The sequence below is a fragment of the Calidris pugnax genome, unplaced genomic scaffold, assembly GCF_001431845.1.
Source record: "Calidris pugnax isolate Ruff unplaced genomic scaffold, ASM143184v1 scaffold134, whole genome shotgun sequence".
Classification (NCBI taxonomy): Eukaryota; Metazoa; Chordata; class Aves; order Charadriiformes; family Scolopacidae; genus Calidris; species Calidris pugnax.
The window spans coordinates 1,323,975-1,343,816 of NW_015090873.1; the positions used below are offsets into that span (position 1 = coordinate 1,323,975).

At 51.6% G+C, this 19,842-nt stretch overlaps 1 protein-coding gene across 3 annotated transcripts in view; it reads right to left on the reverse strand.

The window, feature by feature from the left end:
- Positions 1-7,702: 7,702 nt before the first annotated feature.
- LRRK1 (leucine-rich repeat kinase 1) overlaps positions 7,703-19,842 on the reverse strand; it is a 79,269-nt gene continuing 67,129 nt past the window's right edge. For 2 of the 3 annotated variants that reach the window (XM_014946150.1, XM_014946151.1), the window contains exons 29-33: positions 19,197-19,314; positions 17,751-17,867; positions 11,989-12,824; positions 11,327-11,428; positions 9,020-9,197 (exon numbers count right to left, since the gene is read on the reverse strand). In XM_014946150.1, the coding sequence (XP_014801636.1) occupies positions 9,020-9,197; positions 11,327-11,428; positions 11,989-12,824; positions 17,751-17,867; positions 19,197-19,314 (1,351 nt within the window). Of the gene's footprint in view, positions 9,198-11,326; positions 11,429-11,988; positions 12,825-17,750; positions 17,868-19,196; positions 19,315-19,842 lie in introns of all 3 variants that reach the window. The other variant, XM_014946149.1, reaches the window with a different exon arrangement.

A 19,842-nucleotide genomic window follows, 5' to 3' on the forward strand; every position in this document is an offset into this window, starting at 1 on the left:
CTTGCTAAAAATACTCTGCCTGCGCAGCCAGCCTCGCTCGAGAGCTTTTTTGGAAAGAAAAAAAAAAAAATCTTTCAGAGGCATTAAAACTGGAGAGCAGGTTGGTGCCTTTCCCGGGGCAGATGCTTCCAGATCCCACCAGGTTCCTCCTCTTCTGTTCTGCTTCGGGACGTGGTGGTTTCTGGGCTGGTGGGACACTGCCCACGTTTTAAATAAATGTGTTTGTACCCAGCTCTGCAGTCTCTCAACATGAATTATTGCCCTGACTGGAGCAAATTCAGGGGGGTTGGTCCAAATTGGAGCTCGAAGGCTGTCTCCTCCATGGGGCATGGGCAGCCTCGGAGACATCCTGGACTCTCCAGCCAAGGCTGCAGCGCAGCCGTGTCCCATGAGGTTTCCTTCCCCGTCTCTTTTACGGGATTTCACCCGGCTGCTGCTGCCAGAAGCGCTTTTATTCCTCACCTCCAAACTGCTGCCGACGCTTTCCCAGGTGCAAGAAACCCCTCCACCTCCTTTCCAAGCTCCAAAACCCATCTCCCGGCTCTCCTCCAGCCCAGGAATCTCTACCACCTTTTAAATCACATTTATGAGTGGGGTGAAAAAAACTGAATTAACATCAGAAAAAAAAAAAAAACCAAAACCCAAACCCAGACCGAATACTGGGCTGGCTGTTACTTACTTTCACACTTTAATTCAATAAAAACCTCAACTTTAATTGACCTGAATGGGCTCCAACATTTCCAGCGTGCTGGGCTCGAGTGTCTTGGAAACCCCTGGAAATCTGGGGTCCCCACTGTGGGGCTGGGGGTTTGGGGGGGGCTTTGCCCGGGTCCTGCTACGCTGCTTGGTGGCTGTCTCTTTAGAAAAGGAAGACCAAAAAATAAATAACGACACCTTTGCTCTTTGTTGACTTTTCAATAAGAGGGCTCATACAAAGGGCAGTTAAGAGTAATTCTGCAATAAAACAAACTTCCAAAGCAAACGTGCTGTGAAACGGGGCAGATAAAGGCTGTGTTTGCCCTCCCGGCCGTGGCTCCGCGGGCAGCGCTTTGCATCCGGGGAACCCCGAGTGCCACAGAGCTGCGGCCCCGCGGGGCCAGTGCGTGCCCTGGCCAGGGGGCCACCACCAAAAAATGGCTCTCCTGTGATCGCCCGGGCGCTGAGCACCTGCTCCAGGAAAGCTCAGCCCCCATCCTTATCCCTTCCCCATCCTGGACCGCATCCCTGTCTCCATCTCCATCCCTGCCCCATCCACATCCCCATCCCCATCCTTGCCCCGTCCCCACCCGTGGCAGCCCCTGGAGCAGAGGCAGGAGCACACCCCGACGTGGGTGACAGCAGACTGTGAACATCGGGGGGGAGGTTGGGTGGCCTGTGAAGGAGCCTAAACCCAACCTTGGTCCTTCCTTCTGGTAGGTACATTGTGGGGTGGAGAGAAGAGCCTGGTTGTCCCATGGGCTGTGGGAGGGAACAGCCAAAATTCACCGTGAACCTTGAGCTGGGGCATCTTGAGGCTGCGCTTGGCTCTTTGTTCCTGAACGTTCATCAGTCCCTGCAGTTAAATTCCACGTGAAACTTGAGGGAGAGGCACCGGGGGTGTGTGAAACGTTGGGTTTATTACCTCTGGTTTCAAACAGCCCTTCCCTCCCGGCGGCTCCTTTCTTTGCCCCGGGATCAGGGATGGTGAAAAGAGCCGAAGGACACGGGGAGAGCGCGGGGTCAGTCCTTCCTGATGACCTGTGGCGCTCACTGCGACTATTTACAGGTTAAATATTTATATGTAACTTTGCAGAGTCACAGCCCGTGGAAGGATTTCAAGTTTTTTGGACCTTGAGGCGCAGTGGGGTTTTATTGCCCTGAAAAAAAAAAGCAGTGAGAGGCTCCAGGCGTCTCCCCTGGACCCGGCTCCGCGGCTCCTTCCAGCAAAAGCAGCGAGAAGGTCCTGCTGCCCCCAGATCTGCTCAGCCCCAGTTTTTTGCTGAAGCTCTAACTTTACATTGCAAATTATTAGCCTGAGTCGTTTCGCATGAATACTTGCTAAAAATACTCTGCCTGCGCAGCCAGCCTCGCTCGAGAGCTTTTTTGGAAAGAAAAAAAAAAAATCTTTCAGAGGCATTAAAACTGGAGAGCAGGTTGGTGCCTTTCCCGGGGCAGATGCTTCCAGATCCCACCAGGTTCCTCCTCTTCTGTTCTGCTTCGGGACGTGGTGGTTTCTGGGCTGGTGGGACACTGCCCACGTTTTAAATAAATGTGTTTGTACCCAGCTCTGCAGTCTCTCAACATGAATTATTGCCCTGACTGGAGCAAATTCAGGGGGGTTGGTCCAAATTGGAGCTCGAAGGCTGTCTCCTCCATGGGGCATGGGCAGCCTCGGAGACATCCTGGACTCTCCAGCCAAGGCTGCAGTGCAGCCGTGTCCCATGAGGTTTCCTTCCCCGTCTCTTTTACGGGATTTCACCCGGCTGCTGCTGCCAGAAGCGCTTTTATTCCTCACCTCCAAACTGCTGCCGACGCTTTCCCAGGTGCAAGAAACCCCTCCACCTCCTTTCCAAGCTCCAAAACCCATCTCCCGGCTCTCCTCCAGCCCAGGAATCTCTACCACCTTTTAAATCACATTTATGAGTGGGGTGAAAAAAACTGAATTAACATCAGAAAAAAAAAAAAACCAAAACCCAAACCCAGACCGAATACTGGGCTGGCTGTTACTTACTTTCACACTTTAATTCAATAAAAACCTCAACTTTAATTGACCTGAATGGGCTCCAACAATTCCAGCGTGCTGGGCTCGAGTGTCTTGGAAACCCCTGGAAATCTGGGGTCCCCACTGTGGGGCTGGGGGTTTGGGGGGGGCTTTGCCCGGGTCCTGCTACGCTGCTTGGTGGCTGTCTCTTTAGAAAAGGAAGACCAAAAAATAAATAACGACACCTTTGCTCTTTGTTGACTTTTCAATAAGAGGGCTCATACAAAGGGCAGTTAAGAGTAATTCTGCAATAAAACAAACTTCCAAAGCAAACGTGCTGTGAAACGGGGCAGATAAAGGCTGTGTTTGCCCTCCCGGCCGTGGCTCCGCGGGCAGCGCTTTGCATCCGGGGAACCCCGAGTGCCACAGAGCTGCGGCCCCGCGGGGCCAGTGCGTGCCCTGGCCAGGTGGCCACCACCAAAAAATGGCTCTCCTGTGATCGCCCGGGCGCTGAGCACCTGCCCCAGGAAAGCTCAGCCCCCATCCTTATCCCTTCCCCATCCTGGACCGCATCCCTGTCTCCATCTCCATCCCTGCCCCATCCACATCCCCATCCCCATCCTTGCCCCGTCCCCACCCGTGGCAGCCCCTGGAGCAGAGGCAGGAGCACACCCCGACGTGGGTGACAGCAGACTCAGTGACATCTCTACAAAGCACTCTGTGACACCTCTACAAACCCCAAGGGTTCCTTCTATTTGCCGCGCTGCTCCTCAGAGCCCAAATCTGCAAAATCCCCTTGTCTCCCCAAAAATTCACCCCTCCCTCTGGCCCTGGGGCTTTGGCACCAAGTGGGATGCCCACCTGTGGCTCCTTTCGGTCCCCACCGCAGGAGCTCACCCTGGGGACAGCAAAAGTCCTTGTAAGGGGACAGCAGTGCCCCATCGCACCCCAGCAGAGCAAAGGGATTGTGATGTGGCTACTGGGGGCTCCCTCCTGGCCAGCAGCAAGAGAACATTGCCAAACTGGGGGGGCTGCCTGGGCCCCCAAATCCCTCCCGCGGCACTGAGGGGGTTTCGCCCTAAATTAAAAGAAATAAAATCAAAATTAAAGGGGCAAAGCTCCAGGGCACTGAAAGGCTCCTTCCCTCCCCATCTGCCCTCCTGCCACCTCCCCACACAGCAAAGGTAACGAATGGCCCAACGCCAACAGTGGTTGAAGTGTCACTCTCAGTAGAAAGGACCTTTTTTTAAAAAAAAATAATTAACTTTTTAACTTGCTTTTGGCCAAGCGGCCCCAGCCCTTGGTGCAGCTTTGGCTGCGCTGGGACAGAGAAGGACTGGGTTCTGCAGACACAGCTGAGCTCTGGGAATGGGGCTTCCTGAGGAGTTTTTTGGGGTTTTTGGTTTTTTTTGTAAATCTTGGTGTCATTTTGTTGGGTGTTGATCACCAGGAGTCACCTCCCACCCCGGCAGAGCATCAGCCTTCTCCTGCCTACAGTAAAGCAAAAGCCACGTCCCGGTGCCCCTTCAGCCACCTCAGCCCCACGGTGCCCCCCATCCCACCGCCCCGGGGTACGGGCAGGACGGGCTGCCAGCCCGAAAGAGCCACAATATTTCCTGTCCTTTAAAGTTTGCTTAAAGAAAACTAATTTCCTCTGTCCTTTCGGTAGCAGAATACAAAGCAGCCGGCGCTGCCCCTTTCCCCACGTGCCTTAGAAAAAAATAATTTAAAAAAATAAAAAAATTTTTAAAAATTACCTTATTTTCTCCTTTCATGGAAGCCGAGCTGTTGGCGCAGTGCAGGATGGGGGGAGCATCCAGCTGGGGTGTAAGTGCCCATTTGCCCCCCACGCTTGTCACTGGGCATGAGAGGTGGGTTTTGCTCTGATATATTACATGATGATGATTTTTTTTAATTTCCCTACATGTTGAATGCAACAGAGGAAGGAGCTGCAGAAGAGCCGGTCCGTTCAGGGGATGGGGAAATAAAGTCCTGCTTTTGGCATCTAATCATGCTACAAGGTTAGAAAATAAGATTGGATTTGCTGGGCTTCCCTTCCCCCTGGAGCATCCCGGCTCCTGAAGAGCTTTTGGGAGCCGCTGTAAGGTTAGAAAATAAGATTGGATTTGCTGAGCTTCCCATGCCCCTGGAGCATCCCGGCTCCTGAAGAGCTTTTGGGAGCCACAGACCCAGGGATGCTGCGGAGCTGGGACCAGTCAGTCGGTGCGACTGGGGCAGCACCGGGCAGGACACCCATTTTCTTCCAAGGTTATTTTATCCAGCCAGGACTGGAGAAATTTCTAATGCCGTTAAATTGCTCTTTTGGTGGCTTTCTTTGCAGGCAATGCCTGGGTTAGGTGGAGGGATGCGCCTGGGGGTGAGTCCTGCAGGGTGTAATCCCATCAGCCAGGTCTGGGAGCAGTGTGATGGGACCATGGGGCTGGGCTGGGAGCTCTCTCAGGCCTTTGGGCCCAATCCTGCACCTGCACCACCTCCTGAGGCAGCAGGAGCCACGGGGCAAAGAACTGGCCCATCTTCCCTTTTCTGGCAGAATCAGCTTTGATGTTGCCCCATTTTCCTGCACACGGAGGAGCCGGTTGGGTTTGGACACCCCCAGGCTGGTGGGGTCAGTGCACCCACAGTGCTGGGGGGGTTTGTGCTGGGTCCCCAAAACACCCTGAGCGGGGTCTCAGGGATGGGGTGCCACCAGCAGCTCACCCCGAGCCCCACGGGGACCCGGCTGTTGGGCACCACAGTCCTTCTCCATCCCAGCAGGCCTTTGGGCCCAATCCTGCACCTGCACCACCTCCTGAGGCAGCAGGAGCCACGGGGCAAAGAACTGGCCCATCTTCCCTTTTCTGGCAGAATCAGCTTTGATGTTGCCCCATTTTCCTGCACACGGAGGAGCCGGTTGGGTTTGGACACCCCCAGGCTGGTGGGGTCAGTGCACCCACAGTGCTGGGGGGGTTTGTGCTGGGTCCCCAAAACACCCTGAGCGGGGTCTCAGGGATGGGGTGCCACCAGCAGCTCACCCCGAGCCCCACGGGGACCCGGCTGTTGGGCACCACAGTCCTTCTCCATCCCAGAGCCTGACCCTGCACCCGCCCACAGCGCCGATGCCAGCAAAGACACGGCCAAAAGCCAGACCAGGAATCAGTGTCCGGCTGGTTATTATTTTTCTTTCTCTAAAAGGCCAGGCCAGCACTTTAGGGCAGGACCCGGGGGTGCAGTGTGTGGCTCCCCGCTGGCGGGGGCTGCCGTGGCTCAGCCAGGGCTCGGGCACTGATGGCTCAATTAATCCCGGTGGTGGCAGGTCCTGTGTGTCTCAGTAATTCCTCAGCGAGTAATTAATGGCCCCGGCCCCCCCTCCCTCCTGCTGCCCGAGCTGGGGGTTAATCTCCTCTGAGAGCATCCGCTTCCCTCCCTGCACCGAGCCCTTTCCGTGCGCTCCCGCTGCTCCCAGACGGGCTGGGGAGGGAGGGGGGGGGACCCGGCGTTGACAAAACTAAGCTGTTTTCTCCTCTCTCCTTGGGCAGCTGAAGGAATAAACCCCCCACCAGGGCCCTGCTCTGGCTTATTTTTAGAAGCTGAAAGAAAATAGCGAGGACTGGGATGCACACAGCTACCCCGGGCCAAGCGCTGGAACGGGGACATCGAGCACCAGCGTCTCTGGGCTCAAGCAGCCCCTCAATCCTGGGTTTTTGGGGGCTTTTCCTGCCTTTGGCCTTAACCCCATCCCTCTCCCCAGGGATGGATGAGGCCCCTCATCCGTAGCTGCCATCAGTCCTGCCAGGAGCAGAAGAGGCTGGGAACGAGCACTGAAATCTCACCTAAACTGTCTGAACTGATGCTGGTTTTTTATCTTAATTTTTAGTGTCTATTTATTTTTGCCCCTGGGGATTTATCCCCGCAGCACATGCGTGGCTGACTTAATGAAGCCTTGTGCTAATGAGGTTTCAGGTTTGCTGATGGGGGAATTTTGCCCTGCCTCCAGGGCAGCAGCCTTCTGGCTCTCAGTCGGTTTTGGGAACTGATTCCCTGTTCCCAGGAGGTTTCGGGACACCCTCACCTCCCATCCCTGCTGCAGGGACCCCTCACACCACCCCACAGCAACGTTTGCTTCTCTCCCACCCTCCAGTCCTTTCCCTGACCGTCCTGACCTGGCTGGTGAGGGTGGCAGCAGGGTCCCAGCGTGGCTGGGCAGGGGATGGCTGTGGCAGCAACACCTCCGGAGCGCGGGGCAGGAGCAGAAGGAAGTCCCTTTTTTGTGGCAGAGCCTCAGCTGGTGCCCACTGAAGGTTTGCTTGACCCCCATGGGTGCTGGGGAGCCCATGGAGGGCATGGCCCCACACCAGCTTTGGAAGCAGCGTGGTGGGAAGATGTTTGGCTGGAGAGAGATAATCAGGAACCGCTGTGGTTATTTCCAGACCCATGTTCTCTCAAAGGAAAACCTGCAAAGCTCAATGAAAGGACAAGCTGGTTTATAGCCTCTGCCAGGGCTTCAAGGACCATGAAACATGTGAAAGGGGTCTGGCAGCTGGAGAAGGGGACTGGGAGATGGTTAAACCCCAGGTGCCTGCAGGCTTGGGGATGGCAGGCAGGTGACACAGTTTCAGGGGAAGGCAGTTAATTAGCCCTGACACAGATACAGCTATTTCACAGTGAAGCTTGAGGCAGGAGAAGCTCTCGGGGCAGCTGTGAAAACGCCTGTCAAATCACAGCAGCGGTGAAGGGCTGAGATATCCCTTCCCCATCGCGGTGACAAGAGGCAGGAGAGCTGGTCCTGGTGAGAGAGAATGAGCCAGGGCACAGCAGGGCTGCTGTGATGGCACCAGGAGCTTGTCCTGAAGGAGCCGAGGAGGACAGAGACAGGTAAGGCCAGGCAATGAGAGATTGTCCTTGTAAACCTGATCCCAGCTTCACTCCTCAGGAGGATGTGATTTTCCATCCCGCTGCAGAGCCCAGACACCTGCAGCTGGTGCAGGCAGGGGCTGCCTATAAAAAGTGCCACCACCAACGCAGTGTCATCAGAGGGAGAAAAATCTGTTTATTTTAGGATACACTCTGTTTCTGAAGAAGGGTATTGTAGCAGCCTGCAACAGAAATGTGAACCAGAGGGTTAACCTGCCCGTTCGGCCGTGGCCAGCCGTGCCGATGCTCACACATGTTTCTTGGGATAGAAAAAAAAAAAAATAAAGGTCCAAAATTCAAACTGTACACCTTTTTACAGGGTGCTTAGCCAGGCTCGCTTTTTACACTGCTGTACATGCTTGGGATAACTAAGTGCAATTGTATTCGGAGCCAATACATCATCCCAGGCCACTAATGAAGATAAAATAAAAGCTGTGGCGAGCGGAAGCTGCACAGATACACAGGCAAATTAAGCTTATTGTGTTCCCGATACCCCAGAGTGTATTAACCAAGAGAAAGAGGAGAGGAGCAAAGAGGAGAGGACAGTTTATAAGCCTTCCTGGTCTCAGGGCTCCCTTCTTTTCCACCAGGAAGTATCTGTCAAACCGAGCGGCTTTGCTTTGTATCAGCTCTATTTACAACTGGCTCTGTGACAGTGCAATTAAACAGCTCCCTCCCTCCCTCCCTCCCTGAGGTCGGGCAGGATTATTGGCAGGTCGTTTTAGGCTCTCTCACAGTCACACTGCACCACAACAGCTTTGAGGAACCAGGAACACAGTGGGCCAGCCAAAGCTGGTCGCTGGTTCTCACACCTGGATGTCTCTACACAGCAGTCACAAGAGGGGCTACACCTGAAGTAGCCTCTAACAAACATGCAGGGCTGTGGGGGGGCAGCCCCACAGCTTCCAGCGGGGGAATTTGCCCGGGAGCAGGGTGAATTAGCCCAGGGAGAACCTCACCACCAGCCAGCAGGTGATGGGGACTGTAATGTGCTCAGGCTCCCAGGGAAAGAGCCCGCTGAGGCTATGGGAGCTCTCCTGGCTGGTGATGTTACACTAGAAAAGCAGCAGCAGCAGCAGCCAGGGCATGCTGAAGGGGAGGAAGGAATTTAAAATGGGGAAAAAGAAACTGGAAACAGAACCGCAGCCACCTCCACCTTCTGCTCTCGACTACTGCAGGGGAGTGTGTGATGGAGCACGAGAGCAGGGAGATGGCCCAGCTCCTGCTCACGCTGGTTTCTCCAATCCCCAAAAGCCCTGACGGGGCTCCAGCCCCGGGAACCCCGCAGTGCTCGTTAGCAGCAAACCAGACCCTCAGCTCCCCCCTCGCCCCCTCTCTCTCCGGGGCTGTGTCTCAGAGTCCAGGGATGCTCGGAGCAGGACGCTTCCCTTCTTCCCTCCAGCCTGGGTCTCCCCAGCGCCACAGGCACTACCTTCTTTTTCTCATGCAGGTTTCCAGCCTTCCCAGCTCTTCGTAGGCCTGGTAGAAAACGTCAAAGTCTCTGGCGCTCCAGCCCCTCCAGACAGCCAGGCACCACTCCGTGTTTTCGTTCTGAAAGCAGCACACAACCGTGTCCTTTGCTATGAGGGCAGCATCCACCAGCGTCCTGGGAAAGGAAGGAGAGAGCAGGGTGTTAGAGGGAGAGCAGCTCTGCTCACCCAGCACACACACACCCCCGCTCAGCCCGGAGGCACCGACTCAAAAGCTTTCCCTTCCAGCTACCCAAATCTTTTTATAAGCTGCAAATCCTTGAGAAAGGAGAAGGTAACAAAGAGAGGGATCAGAAATTATGTCTCGGCACAAGCAAACGGCTCAGTGACATAGGAAAAGATTTTTTAAAGGGCATCAGGTGCCTAAATGTGCAGGTGGGTGCTTAAGTCTGCCCTATGACATTTTTGAAGTCGCTGTTAATCTCCCTGATTTGCTAAATCCACAGGCTCTTTGGCCTGCTGCCAGCTGGGCATCCTCAAAACAGCCCGCACCGTGCCACAGCCTGCTGAGAGCCTCCACGGCCCGAGGTGCAGCGTGGGAGTGGGACAGAGCCCACCTCCACCAGCTCAGGGGACAAGCCCCCAGCCCAGCCCAGCAGGCACGGCTGGGACAACAGCCCTGGGACACACAAGTTGGTGTAGGAGTCATCCTGCACGACAGCACCGTGTTGCAGGTGCTTCCCATGGTGGTCTCTGAGCTGTTACCTGATCAAACAACAGCAGTTGAACCATAGAATGGTTTGGGTTGGAAGGGACCTTAACGATCATCAAGTTCCAGCCCCACCTCCCACCAGACCAGGTTGCTCCAAGCCCCATCCAGCCTGGCCTTGAACCCCTCCAGGGATGGGGCAGCCACAGCTTCTCTGGGCAACCTGTTCCAGTGTCTCACCACCCTCACTGTAAAGAATTTCTTTCTGGTATCCAATCTAAATCTCCCCTCTTCTGATATAAAACCATTACCCCTCGTCCTGTCACTACACTTCCTGACAAAGAGTCCCTCTCCAGCTCTCATGGGGCAAGTTGAAGCTGGCCCTGATAGCCCAGAGGGAGATGGCCAAGCAGAAGACGACACTTTTGTCCTTGCAGGGTTCAAGGGACAGGAGTGGTGGGCTCTTTCTACCAGTCTGATCACAGATGGGGGAAGACGGGCCCCAAACTCTTCCCCCAGAAAGGCCCCCCCATGGGGAGCACTGGACACGAGGGCTGTTCTCGGCAGCTGGTTCTTATCACAAATTGCCCCTAAGAAGCCATTTCCTCTCCCTCACCCCCCACCCTGCTCTGCCCTTGGAGGAGGCAGGTTTTATCCTGCTGGGAAAGCAGGGGGAGTCAATGGCTGACCCAGCCAGGCCAGGAGGCAGCAATGCAGGACAGGTCTGAGGTGGCAGCATCACTTTGCCTTAACCCCACACTGAATTTGGGTAAAGCCAAATCAACCTAACAGTACCTGTGACCAACAAAGAGACCACGTCACTCCCGACTAACTGACAAAGACACTCAGTTAGCAAGTTGAGAGAACAGCAGGAGCACTTTGATCTCTTGTTGTGTTTGCCTAGTGATAATAAATGACCATTTATAACCCTTAGCTTAACCTCCAGTTGTTTGGACATAAACAGTACAATCCCAGACCGGTATTTAAGTGATCAGCAGGAACACCCCCATCTCTCCAGCAGCTATTTATTTACTTGGACTCTTGTTCACTGTATGAAACGTTTTAAATTAATGTATATAACTGCTCTCCCCTGTGCTCCAGGAGCCTTCCCCCGGCCCGTCACTGCCAACAGCACAAAGGTGCTCATTTAGAGCCAGAACGTCAACCTGACCCACGTGAATACAGCCACAGACAAGCACCGCGCTCCCCATAAATACACCTCTTGTTCTTAACACGGGGCCTGAGCCTGCCAAGCTCCAGCCATGCTCTGCCAGGTGCCCTCAGAGCACCAGGAGTCAGCACCAGGCAGGATCAGACCCACGCTTATCGCATTGTGCGAGAGGGTCCTGCCTGGTCTCTGTGGCTTTAGGAGACCAAACTGGTTGCAGTGTCTGCCCCTCACCATCTCCCACACTCTAAGAGCACACACATGCCTCGATGTGAAACCAGCAACCGTGTGTCTCCTCGGGCTGGGACCTTCTCAGATGCTGCTGGAAGCCAAGAGGTAGCTTCTGACAGCCCCCAGAGCCACCCTATGCCACCCAGTCCCCTTTGTGCCCCCAGTGGTGTGACAAGTGGTGCCCAAGTCCACCTCACCCGTAGGGAGCCAGTTCCCCAGCCTTCAGCACAGCGATGACTCTGCCCCGCTGGTTGCCCGATTCCTTCTCCAGCCCGATAACGATGATGTCCCCTCCTCTCCTAGAAGAGAAACGAGGGAGACATAACACGCGCTCCACAGTGGAGACTGGTGACACCTGAAGAAGATCCATGCTGGAGATCCACCCTTTCTGCTGCAATCCCACCTGCAGTTACACCACCTTCTGCGGGGAAGGGGACACTGCAATGCCACCGAGGGGCATCCTGAATCCAGTAGAGTGAGAGCCCCTGTGACAGGCAAAATCAGATTCCCAGTGATCTCCATCAGCTCAACAGGACTTTCCAGGGTTGTGTCTGAGCAAGGAAGCTGGGGAAACGGGGCTTTGAGTCTTACCACCCACCTTCTCGTTCTGCTGCAATCAATCTGGGAAGACCTTAGAGGTGGCCATTCTGCCCAACAAGAGATACCATTAAAAAGGTGTAGGAAAATCGATGTACCATTGTACTGGGAGTAAAATTTCTTAATGGTACTTGGTACAATGGACTTTCTGAGCAAGTGAATCATACTGGGAATGTAAAAGTTCCTGAATTAGCCTGAGCTAACCTCACATTCAGTCCAGGGGGGATTTTGACAAAGTTCCTTTCTTAAGTGACCCACTTACCTGGGAATCCATATGAGGTCTTTCACTGGAAGAATCTTGACAGCTTGGAGATGCTGCGTGTTGTCACCTGCAGGCATAGCATCGTGGTCCAGGGAAGGCTTCAGCTCAGGAAACTTGTCGGACTCGTCAAAATCCGCGGAGAGTGGCGCACTAGAAGAGCTCGTGGGCGAGCTGGGTAGGCTGGAGGGGCAGCGGGTTATCCTGTTGGGAGGTGAGGAGGAGTAGGAAGACACAGAGCAATAATCTGTGAGCGAGTCCTGGTGGTTTAGTATCTGGGTGCCGACCTCTGGGCTGTAGATGATGCTCATGTCCGCCAGCAGGTTGTTCTCCACGGCTTTGTGGTTTATAGGCGCTGTGGCCGGGATGGCTGCCGAGGGCTGCTGGATGGTGAACATGTCTCTGAGAGGGCTGCAGTCTCCGCAGAAGTAGCGCGCGCAGAGCTGGTAGGTGGAGACGTGATACATCACCAGGAAGTTGCTTTTATCATCCAGACACCACACCACCTCCTCCCCGTGACACTCCGAGTTGCAGGCGATGGAGGTGATCACCGACGGCGGGCTGAAGGGCTCCAGCCTCCTGCTGATCTCCATGGTGGCGCAGTCGATGATGAGGATGCCGGGGCCGTTGCTGTACCAGACCTCTGCTCCGCTGTTGGTGATCTCCATGGCCTTCACGGGGTACGGGTTCTGCCGGGGGTCATCATCAGAAATGTTGAATTTGGACCTGTTTGCCGTATGGGAGCACAGGTAGGAGCAGCTGTCCCCAGGGATGCCCTGGGACACTGAAAACACCGCTACAAGTCCATCCGACAAGCCGGCCAGCACCACGTACGAGTTCTGCAAGAGAAGACAGCAGATTCTCCATTCAGATTCTTTACGTCTCTGCAATACAGGAGCTTTCAATCCCAGAAGCTCTGGCTGCCTCTCCCAATCCTGCAAGCACACTAGTTACCTACCCCAAATCACTCAGCGATAACAGCAACATAAAAAGAAGTCATTACATAGAAGCTGCTGCAGAGCCATACTCCTCTCACCCAGTATTACCTTTCTCTTTACTGGCAAGGGAGGACAGACAGACCTGGCAGCCTGCCCCGAAGGTTAACAAATTCAAGCTGGAGTATGTTCACAGACAGCCATCACGGTCCTAGGAATCCAGCTGTAGAAACCCGGCTCATTTCCAAAAAGGAGTAAAACTATTGCTATCAGTGTAGGTAGGAGAGGAATGGAAGAAATGCAGGAAAAACAGAAAGACAGGGAGACAATCCTCTTGCAAACAAAAGTGTATCGTGATCGCTCCACATCCAATGCCTGCTGCTTTGACAGCACTGCTCCTTCCAGGGTCTGGGATCCATGGCAGCTCCGAGACATCCCAGCGGAGGGCATGGAAGCAGCAGCAGTTCAGGGAACCAGCTGCCAAGTGCCACGAGCAATTCTGCAGGTAATTAAAAACCTGTCCCTAAATGGACAGATGTGCTGGCTGCAGGAGCCATGGCCAGCATCAGTGCTCTGCAGCACTGCTGTGATGGGTACCCATCACATCCCATGGACAGGAGCTGGTGAGAAGACCACAGCTCGACGGTTCTCCGACTCCTCCAGCTCATCACAGCGCTGCAAAATGCTGTTAGACCGGGATATGGATCTCTTGGGAACAAAACTCCCCATGACCTTGGGTCTGTACCAGAAACTCCCCCATCTGCAAAGCAGATAAAACAATACCTACCTCAAAGGCCTTTCTATTTCCTCCCTGGGGAGAAATAAATTCTAAAAAAAGACCCTTTGCCCAGGGTTTTTTTGCTGTTGTTACAATCTGGCCGGACTAAAAGCGAAGCAAAATGAACAAAACCAGACAGAGCACCACTGGCTGAACTCACACAACCTCACCCCTCAGCAGCCCAGGATGCCACCAGGGACAGGACTCGGCATCACCCTTTGCCACTCAGAAATAAAGAGAAAGTCTGTGTCCTTCCAGGGATCATGGCTGTGCAGTCCTGGGAGAGAGCTCCCAGGCTGCTTAAACCCATAGAGGCCAAAAATCAGTATATTGAATTGCTCTCAGATATCCCAGGGCAGACAGGCATAGGGGCAAGTATTAGTTTAATTGATAGCACTGTTTGCAAGGCTCGTTAAGAGTCTTGGACAAAAAGACACTATCTGCACACAAAGTATGAGTAAAACCATGAGTGTGCTCAGCCCCTATGACTAATCCAAATCACAGCAGAATTTTACTGTAATGGGAAAAACTAGGGAAGCAAGTGGAAAGTTGTGAAACGGGACTTGGACTTTAACTCAGTCCAGTCCCAATTCTCTAACCACTAATTAAAAGAAACCCAGTGTTCGGTGCGTGTCCCCGCTGCCATGTGGATCTGGTGCAAAGGCTCCTGGACATGGGTTTGCCAGGGAGTTGCATCAATAGGTTGGAACATGCCACGATGCTTTGCACAAGCTGGGTTTTGGGCCATTTTTTTCCTTTGGAAAGGAGTTCAATTATTTAAAACAGAACAAAACGAAGCAGAACAGCCCACATTTCTCTGGTGAAAATGGTCCAACTTTTCCAGTCCAAAGGACCCTGCACAATAGGTATTTCTTACTAAAAATGGAAAATTTAAATTGAAATGGGAACATCTGAAATTAACCATAATGTGGGTATGTCAAGCTGAACTGCTCCTGGTGTGACACAGGAGAGTATTAAAGTCATCAGAGAACTCCATAATTTTGTTTCATTTAATTTGAAAATGCTGAATTACCCAAACATAGCCTTGACAAAAAATTATTTTCATTTCTTTGCTTAGTGTCAGCTACTGCAGAACAGAATCCTGATTCCCTTTCGGATTCCACAGGCCAAATTTCCCTGGCACTGGGCAATCGGCACCATAACGGGGCAGAGCTGCATCAGTGATCCCCACCCAGCTTCTTTGGCCACATCAACTGCCAATTCTAGCCTGTCTGGTGGTGGAAGCAAATCTGGAAGATATTTTATGCTTTGGGGCACTTATTACTCACTGCCTTGGCTATCGGGACCTGTTTCTAACCAGCCACTGTTATCTCTCTGTTGAAGAAACTAAGAGCAGGAACTCAAATGCAGAGAAATGCCCTCAACCTGCCACTGCTCACCTGACCGAGGTGAGGGAGTGACCCATTTCACAGAAGAACACAGCAAAGGCCACCCACCCCTGGGTGCCACCGATTCACCAGCTTTTATTAGGTGCTGGTGCAACTGGGCAGCGAGGCAAAACTCTCCAAATCCGGGTATTACAAGAGTGACCAAAGGCAGGCAGGGCAGCAGCCTCCAGAAACCTTAAGTAACTTTCTCAGAATTCATTTTCAACATTTGGGCTCCACAAAGAGCCAACTAAAACAACGCAGCAACAAAACTGCATTTGAAGTTCTCTGTCCTGCCAGAAGTCCCACTGTGCCAGGGAGGAAAGGCCTGTGAGAGGGGCTGGGATGTGCAGGAGATGAGCTGGCTCCAGACCTCCCGTCCTCGCAGCTCCGGAGGGCACAAGGCAGGGAGCCGTCGGGACGGCCGCCGCGAGGGGGTTAAATCATAAAATAAAATACAGCCCCCGACACCACGGCCTTGATCACCTCCTCCTCCTCCTCTCCCTTCCCCGCAGGCTCTGGCACTGCTGGCACCGAACGCCGCAGCCTTTAAATGCAGCTTTTGTTTTCCTCTGCTCCAGGTTTTTGCAAGAGGCCAGAGGCTCATACCCATTCAGATTTCCCTCTCCTCAACATCTCTTTGTAAGAATGCTGCAAACCAATTCAGAAAGCATCTTGTTTTGCTCTTTTTAACCTGTTTGTTTGCACTTTTTTTTTTTTCTGAAAGGAAATTTACTGAAAATTTCATTGTTTGCCAAAACCAATGATACTGGTGACAGAAAGCATGCAACAAAAAAGCTTAAATTATACAAGACTTTTCCTTGGCGGGTGAGTTTTGGATTCTGGGCTCCTCTCTGCTGCTTTTAAATTTCCATGATGCTTCCTTTGGATGAGAAACCAAGTTTTGGAAACTATTTCTTTTGGATCAGCCTTCCCAAGGCAGTCGTAAAGAATTCCCCTTCCCAGCAACATCCCTCGGCAATTCTCTTGACTGCTAGTTACCTCACATCTCATCAGTTAAAGGCATTCTTCCCAGGGAAATGCAAGCAATTCTCTTCTCTGCTGGGCAATAACGACTATGTGATAACTCTGATGCAGCTCGCTGCGGCGTACAGCGAGTTTGACAAGTGTAAGCTTTCCATTTAGCTTCGTTGGAAGAACTGGCTGCTTCGAAAAACGGTTTTAGTTTCTTGCCAACCTGGTCTGCACATCCCTACGGCTGCTGCTCTGGCTATTTCGCTGCCAAACTCATTCATAGAAAGGAGAGAGGAAAAAGTAAGTCCAATAAACCAAGAAGGAGTGCGCCGAAGGGATGTGGATTTCTGGAAGGTTGGGTAGGGTCGGGGGAGGAAGGGAGGTGTCTAGACTCAATATTACTATTGTAGGGCCTGGCATTATTTATGACATTTTCTAGGCAAGCCACAAACTGAAAATAGAAACCAGGAGACATAAAGCCACTCGTAACCCCTAAGGAATGGCTTTGCAAGCCGTATGACAGTGGAAAAGCTGAAAGTGAAAGACTCGTTCGACTGTCCTGGACAGAAACCCCAGGCAGCATGAAAAAGAAATTTGCCCTAGACATCAGAAATGAAACTCCACAGCAGAGAAAACGCCGCAGGTCCAGGAGCCAAAGAAATCTGACAGATGCAGCCTCCCGGCGGGTGAAACCCATCCCTGTGCCAACTTTAGATCCGTGCCCTACTTTAGTCCTACTTACCCCATGTTTGGAAGCAAAGCAGTACACCTTACACTAACCATCTGCCTCGGGTTGAGCTTGCAGCCATGCAGCAGTCCCCAGCAAACGAGCCAGAAATGGGTAATAACAGAGAACAGGCGCTTGGTATAAAACAGGTCCACTGTCGCTCCCAGAGCTGCTCCATATTGGGCTTTTTAGACACATACCAGTCTGCTGGCATTTGCAAAAACTACACAGCTACCCATAACGTTGGAACATAATTATATGTTTTTACTTGAGGTGGCTGTAAGCAAACTGGAGGTAATTTAGCCCGAAAACAGTTTTTATACATCTCTCAAGACTTGCCCGCAATAGGCAGTCATGTCGGGTTTCTCTTGCCAGTGACGGGATGTTGGCAATTCCACAACCAGACAGACAGTGTGTAACTTTTGTTATTACCAATAAGAGGCAGATTTTGGACTGCCTGTCTTATCTAAGTGTTCTCATTCAAAACCAAACAGAAGTGGGGCTGAGGCTAGGTAATATTTAAAGCCCATCGTGTACACAAATGAGAACATGGACACCCACCAGGAAAAGAATGGGTACAGGATATACCCAAGTCCTGCATCAGCAGTTAACAAATCTCTATTCTAGTTATTGCTTCACATCCCCTCTACTTTTGCTTGATCAGACTAAACCCTGTCTTCCAGTGATGTGGAAACACAGCTGGAAAACTTCCTTGCAGAGGAATTTAATCTATTTTGACTATTTTCCCAGCAGGCTTGGAAGTGCCAGCTTTGGTCCCCTGACTCAGGTTCTTGCCCACACCTCTGTCTTCTGGCAGAGGCACAAAGACCTGGAAACCTTCTCCTCGCCCTGCCAAAATGTTCCTGGGCACTGCAAAGTCCTTCAACACTAGCTAGTGACATGCCACACGAACTCTGGCAGCAGGCAGCTTAGTCTCACTATTCCTTTAGGTTCCTCCTTACCTTTCTGACGACAGGCATTACTAGAAAGCAGCTCACGGTAGCTGGAGTGTCTAAACCCTTCTGTGGAGTCTTCAGAGGACACATGCCCTGCAACCCGTACACAGAAATCTTCTGGTCCTGTGAAAGAGCACATAAAACTCTGTAAATTTCAATCACCTTCCATGCTTTTCATATTTTGATACCTGAACAAGATCAAAATGGCTCCAAGACCAGTTTTTACTGGGATTTTTCAATATCCAAAGCCTGGATTTCTCTTTTGTTTTCCCTGTAGAGCAGTTGCTTTGCCTGTGAGTAGAAAGCAGGTCCTGCCTGCCCCAGAATGAGCTGTGGGCAACGTATGCACTATCCAGAAGCCACCAAAATCACCACTATTGGTGTTTCATCACCACATTTAAAAGTAGCATTTGACAACCCTGACCCTGCACAAATTGTCAGGACAATTTAGACATGTTGTGTGTTATTTTGCATTAATATCTCAATTCCAGGGAAGCTGGCATTACATTGTATCTGGAATTACACCTGCTCTACACCTCATAAATCTACCACACCCACATAGAGCACCCAGTTCTAGCAACACATTTCATGTTTATCACAAAGGTAGAAATGAAATCCTTTAAAATTTCTGAATTTTAATTTTTCTATACTTCTTGTCATAAAAAATAGAAATATTTGAACTTTGCTTCTATTTGGGAACAGAAAAAGCAAAACCATCTTATTTTCCTACGAGGGAAAAAAAAAATATCTATATTCTTAATATTCCCTCTCAATGCTAGGGTGGAGTGAATTAACCAACACAAATTATGTATTCAGCAAGTGTGGCCTTTTTTCCCCCCCGTCTCGAAAACATTGAACTTCAGCTGAAAAAAATGGAAATGTTCCTGTTTTTTCTTTGTTTTGTATCAAACGATTGTGTCAGAACTGTCTGACACTTAACACAGCCCTTTGTGACGGGCGGGCAGGGGCTCTGAGGGACAAATCAGCCACGGTCTCTGGCTCTTATCTTTTTAGCTGCAGTTTTCCACAGTAAACACAAAACTTGGGTGCCCGTTTCCCACCAACTTTCAAAGCCCTCGGGCCTCTTTCAAAACCCCACCCTTCGAGGCATGGTTTCTTTCACTGCTTCCCTTTATCGCTTACAGATAAGGACATTTCCCAGATGAAACACTGGGTACAGACACGCTACAAATCCAGAGAGCTTCTCCTCAGAAAGCTGAGGTTCCCACGATCGCTTTGAACACCAGGAGGTAAGATTTTGATCTTGGTATCAGCTAAGTAACAGGCAGAAACAACACACCAGGAGACAGCACAGCCACGCTGCTCATCTGAGGTGTCCATTGGCTCACACACTCTTAGCTTTACTAATTTAATAGGCTCTTTATCTTTGTTTGAACCTCTTCTAATGAGGCCCCTTCTTGAGCAGGGCACTGAAGGGCAGGTAACGCTCACCTCCGTGGCAGCCCAGAGGGCATTCTGAAATTTTAGTTGGCAGCACAGCTTCATTCCTGGGCAGCTCATCCTCTCCACTTCTATGACCCCTTTCTCCGGATTCACCACCGTGTAGTTCCTGAAAGGAGCAAATAACAATTTCCTACAGCCAATATTCAGCCTCCAAACTGCTAGAGGACGGTACTTGGCACTTTGGGCCAAGCTGTGACATGACTCCCCAGATGTGGATGCTGCTGCAAGGCTCTCCGTCCCTCCAAATGGTCTTTGTAAAGGAAGAGAAATACAGATGTGCTGCGTCTCTTCCTCGGGGCAGATATGCAATTGTCTCTGTGAAGATTTAAACTCAGCTATCTGACTTTGTGCGGAAATGGATTAGGAGAACTTATGTGGTCTGTTACTATAATTCAGCTGTGAGACAAACAGCTCCAGCTGAACAGCAGTAATTAATAGCTGGGAGGTCTTAGCCCATCTTGCCCATTAGGTTCTCAAGAGAATAAGTGCTCGTTCTCCAAGTTCACTGCTGCAGTATTATCTGGCTTCATTACTTATTCTAGTACATAAACAGAAGAGCATGACTCTTCCAAATAAGAGCAAATATCTGTAACCTGATAAAATAATTTATAAATATGACTAATTAATATTTTTG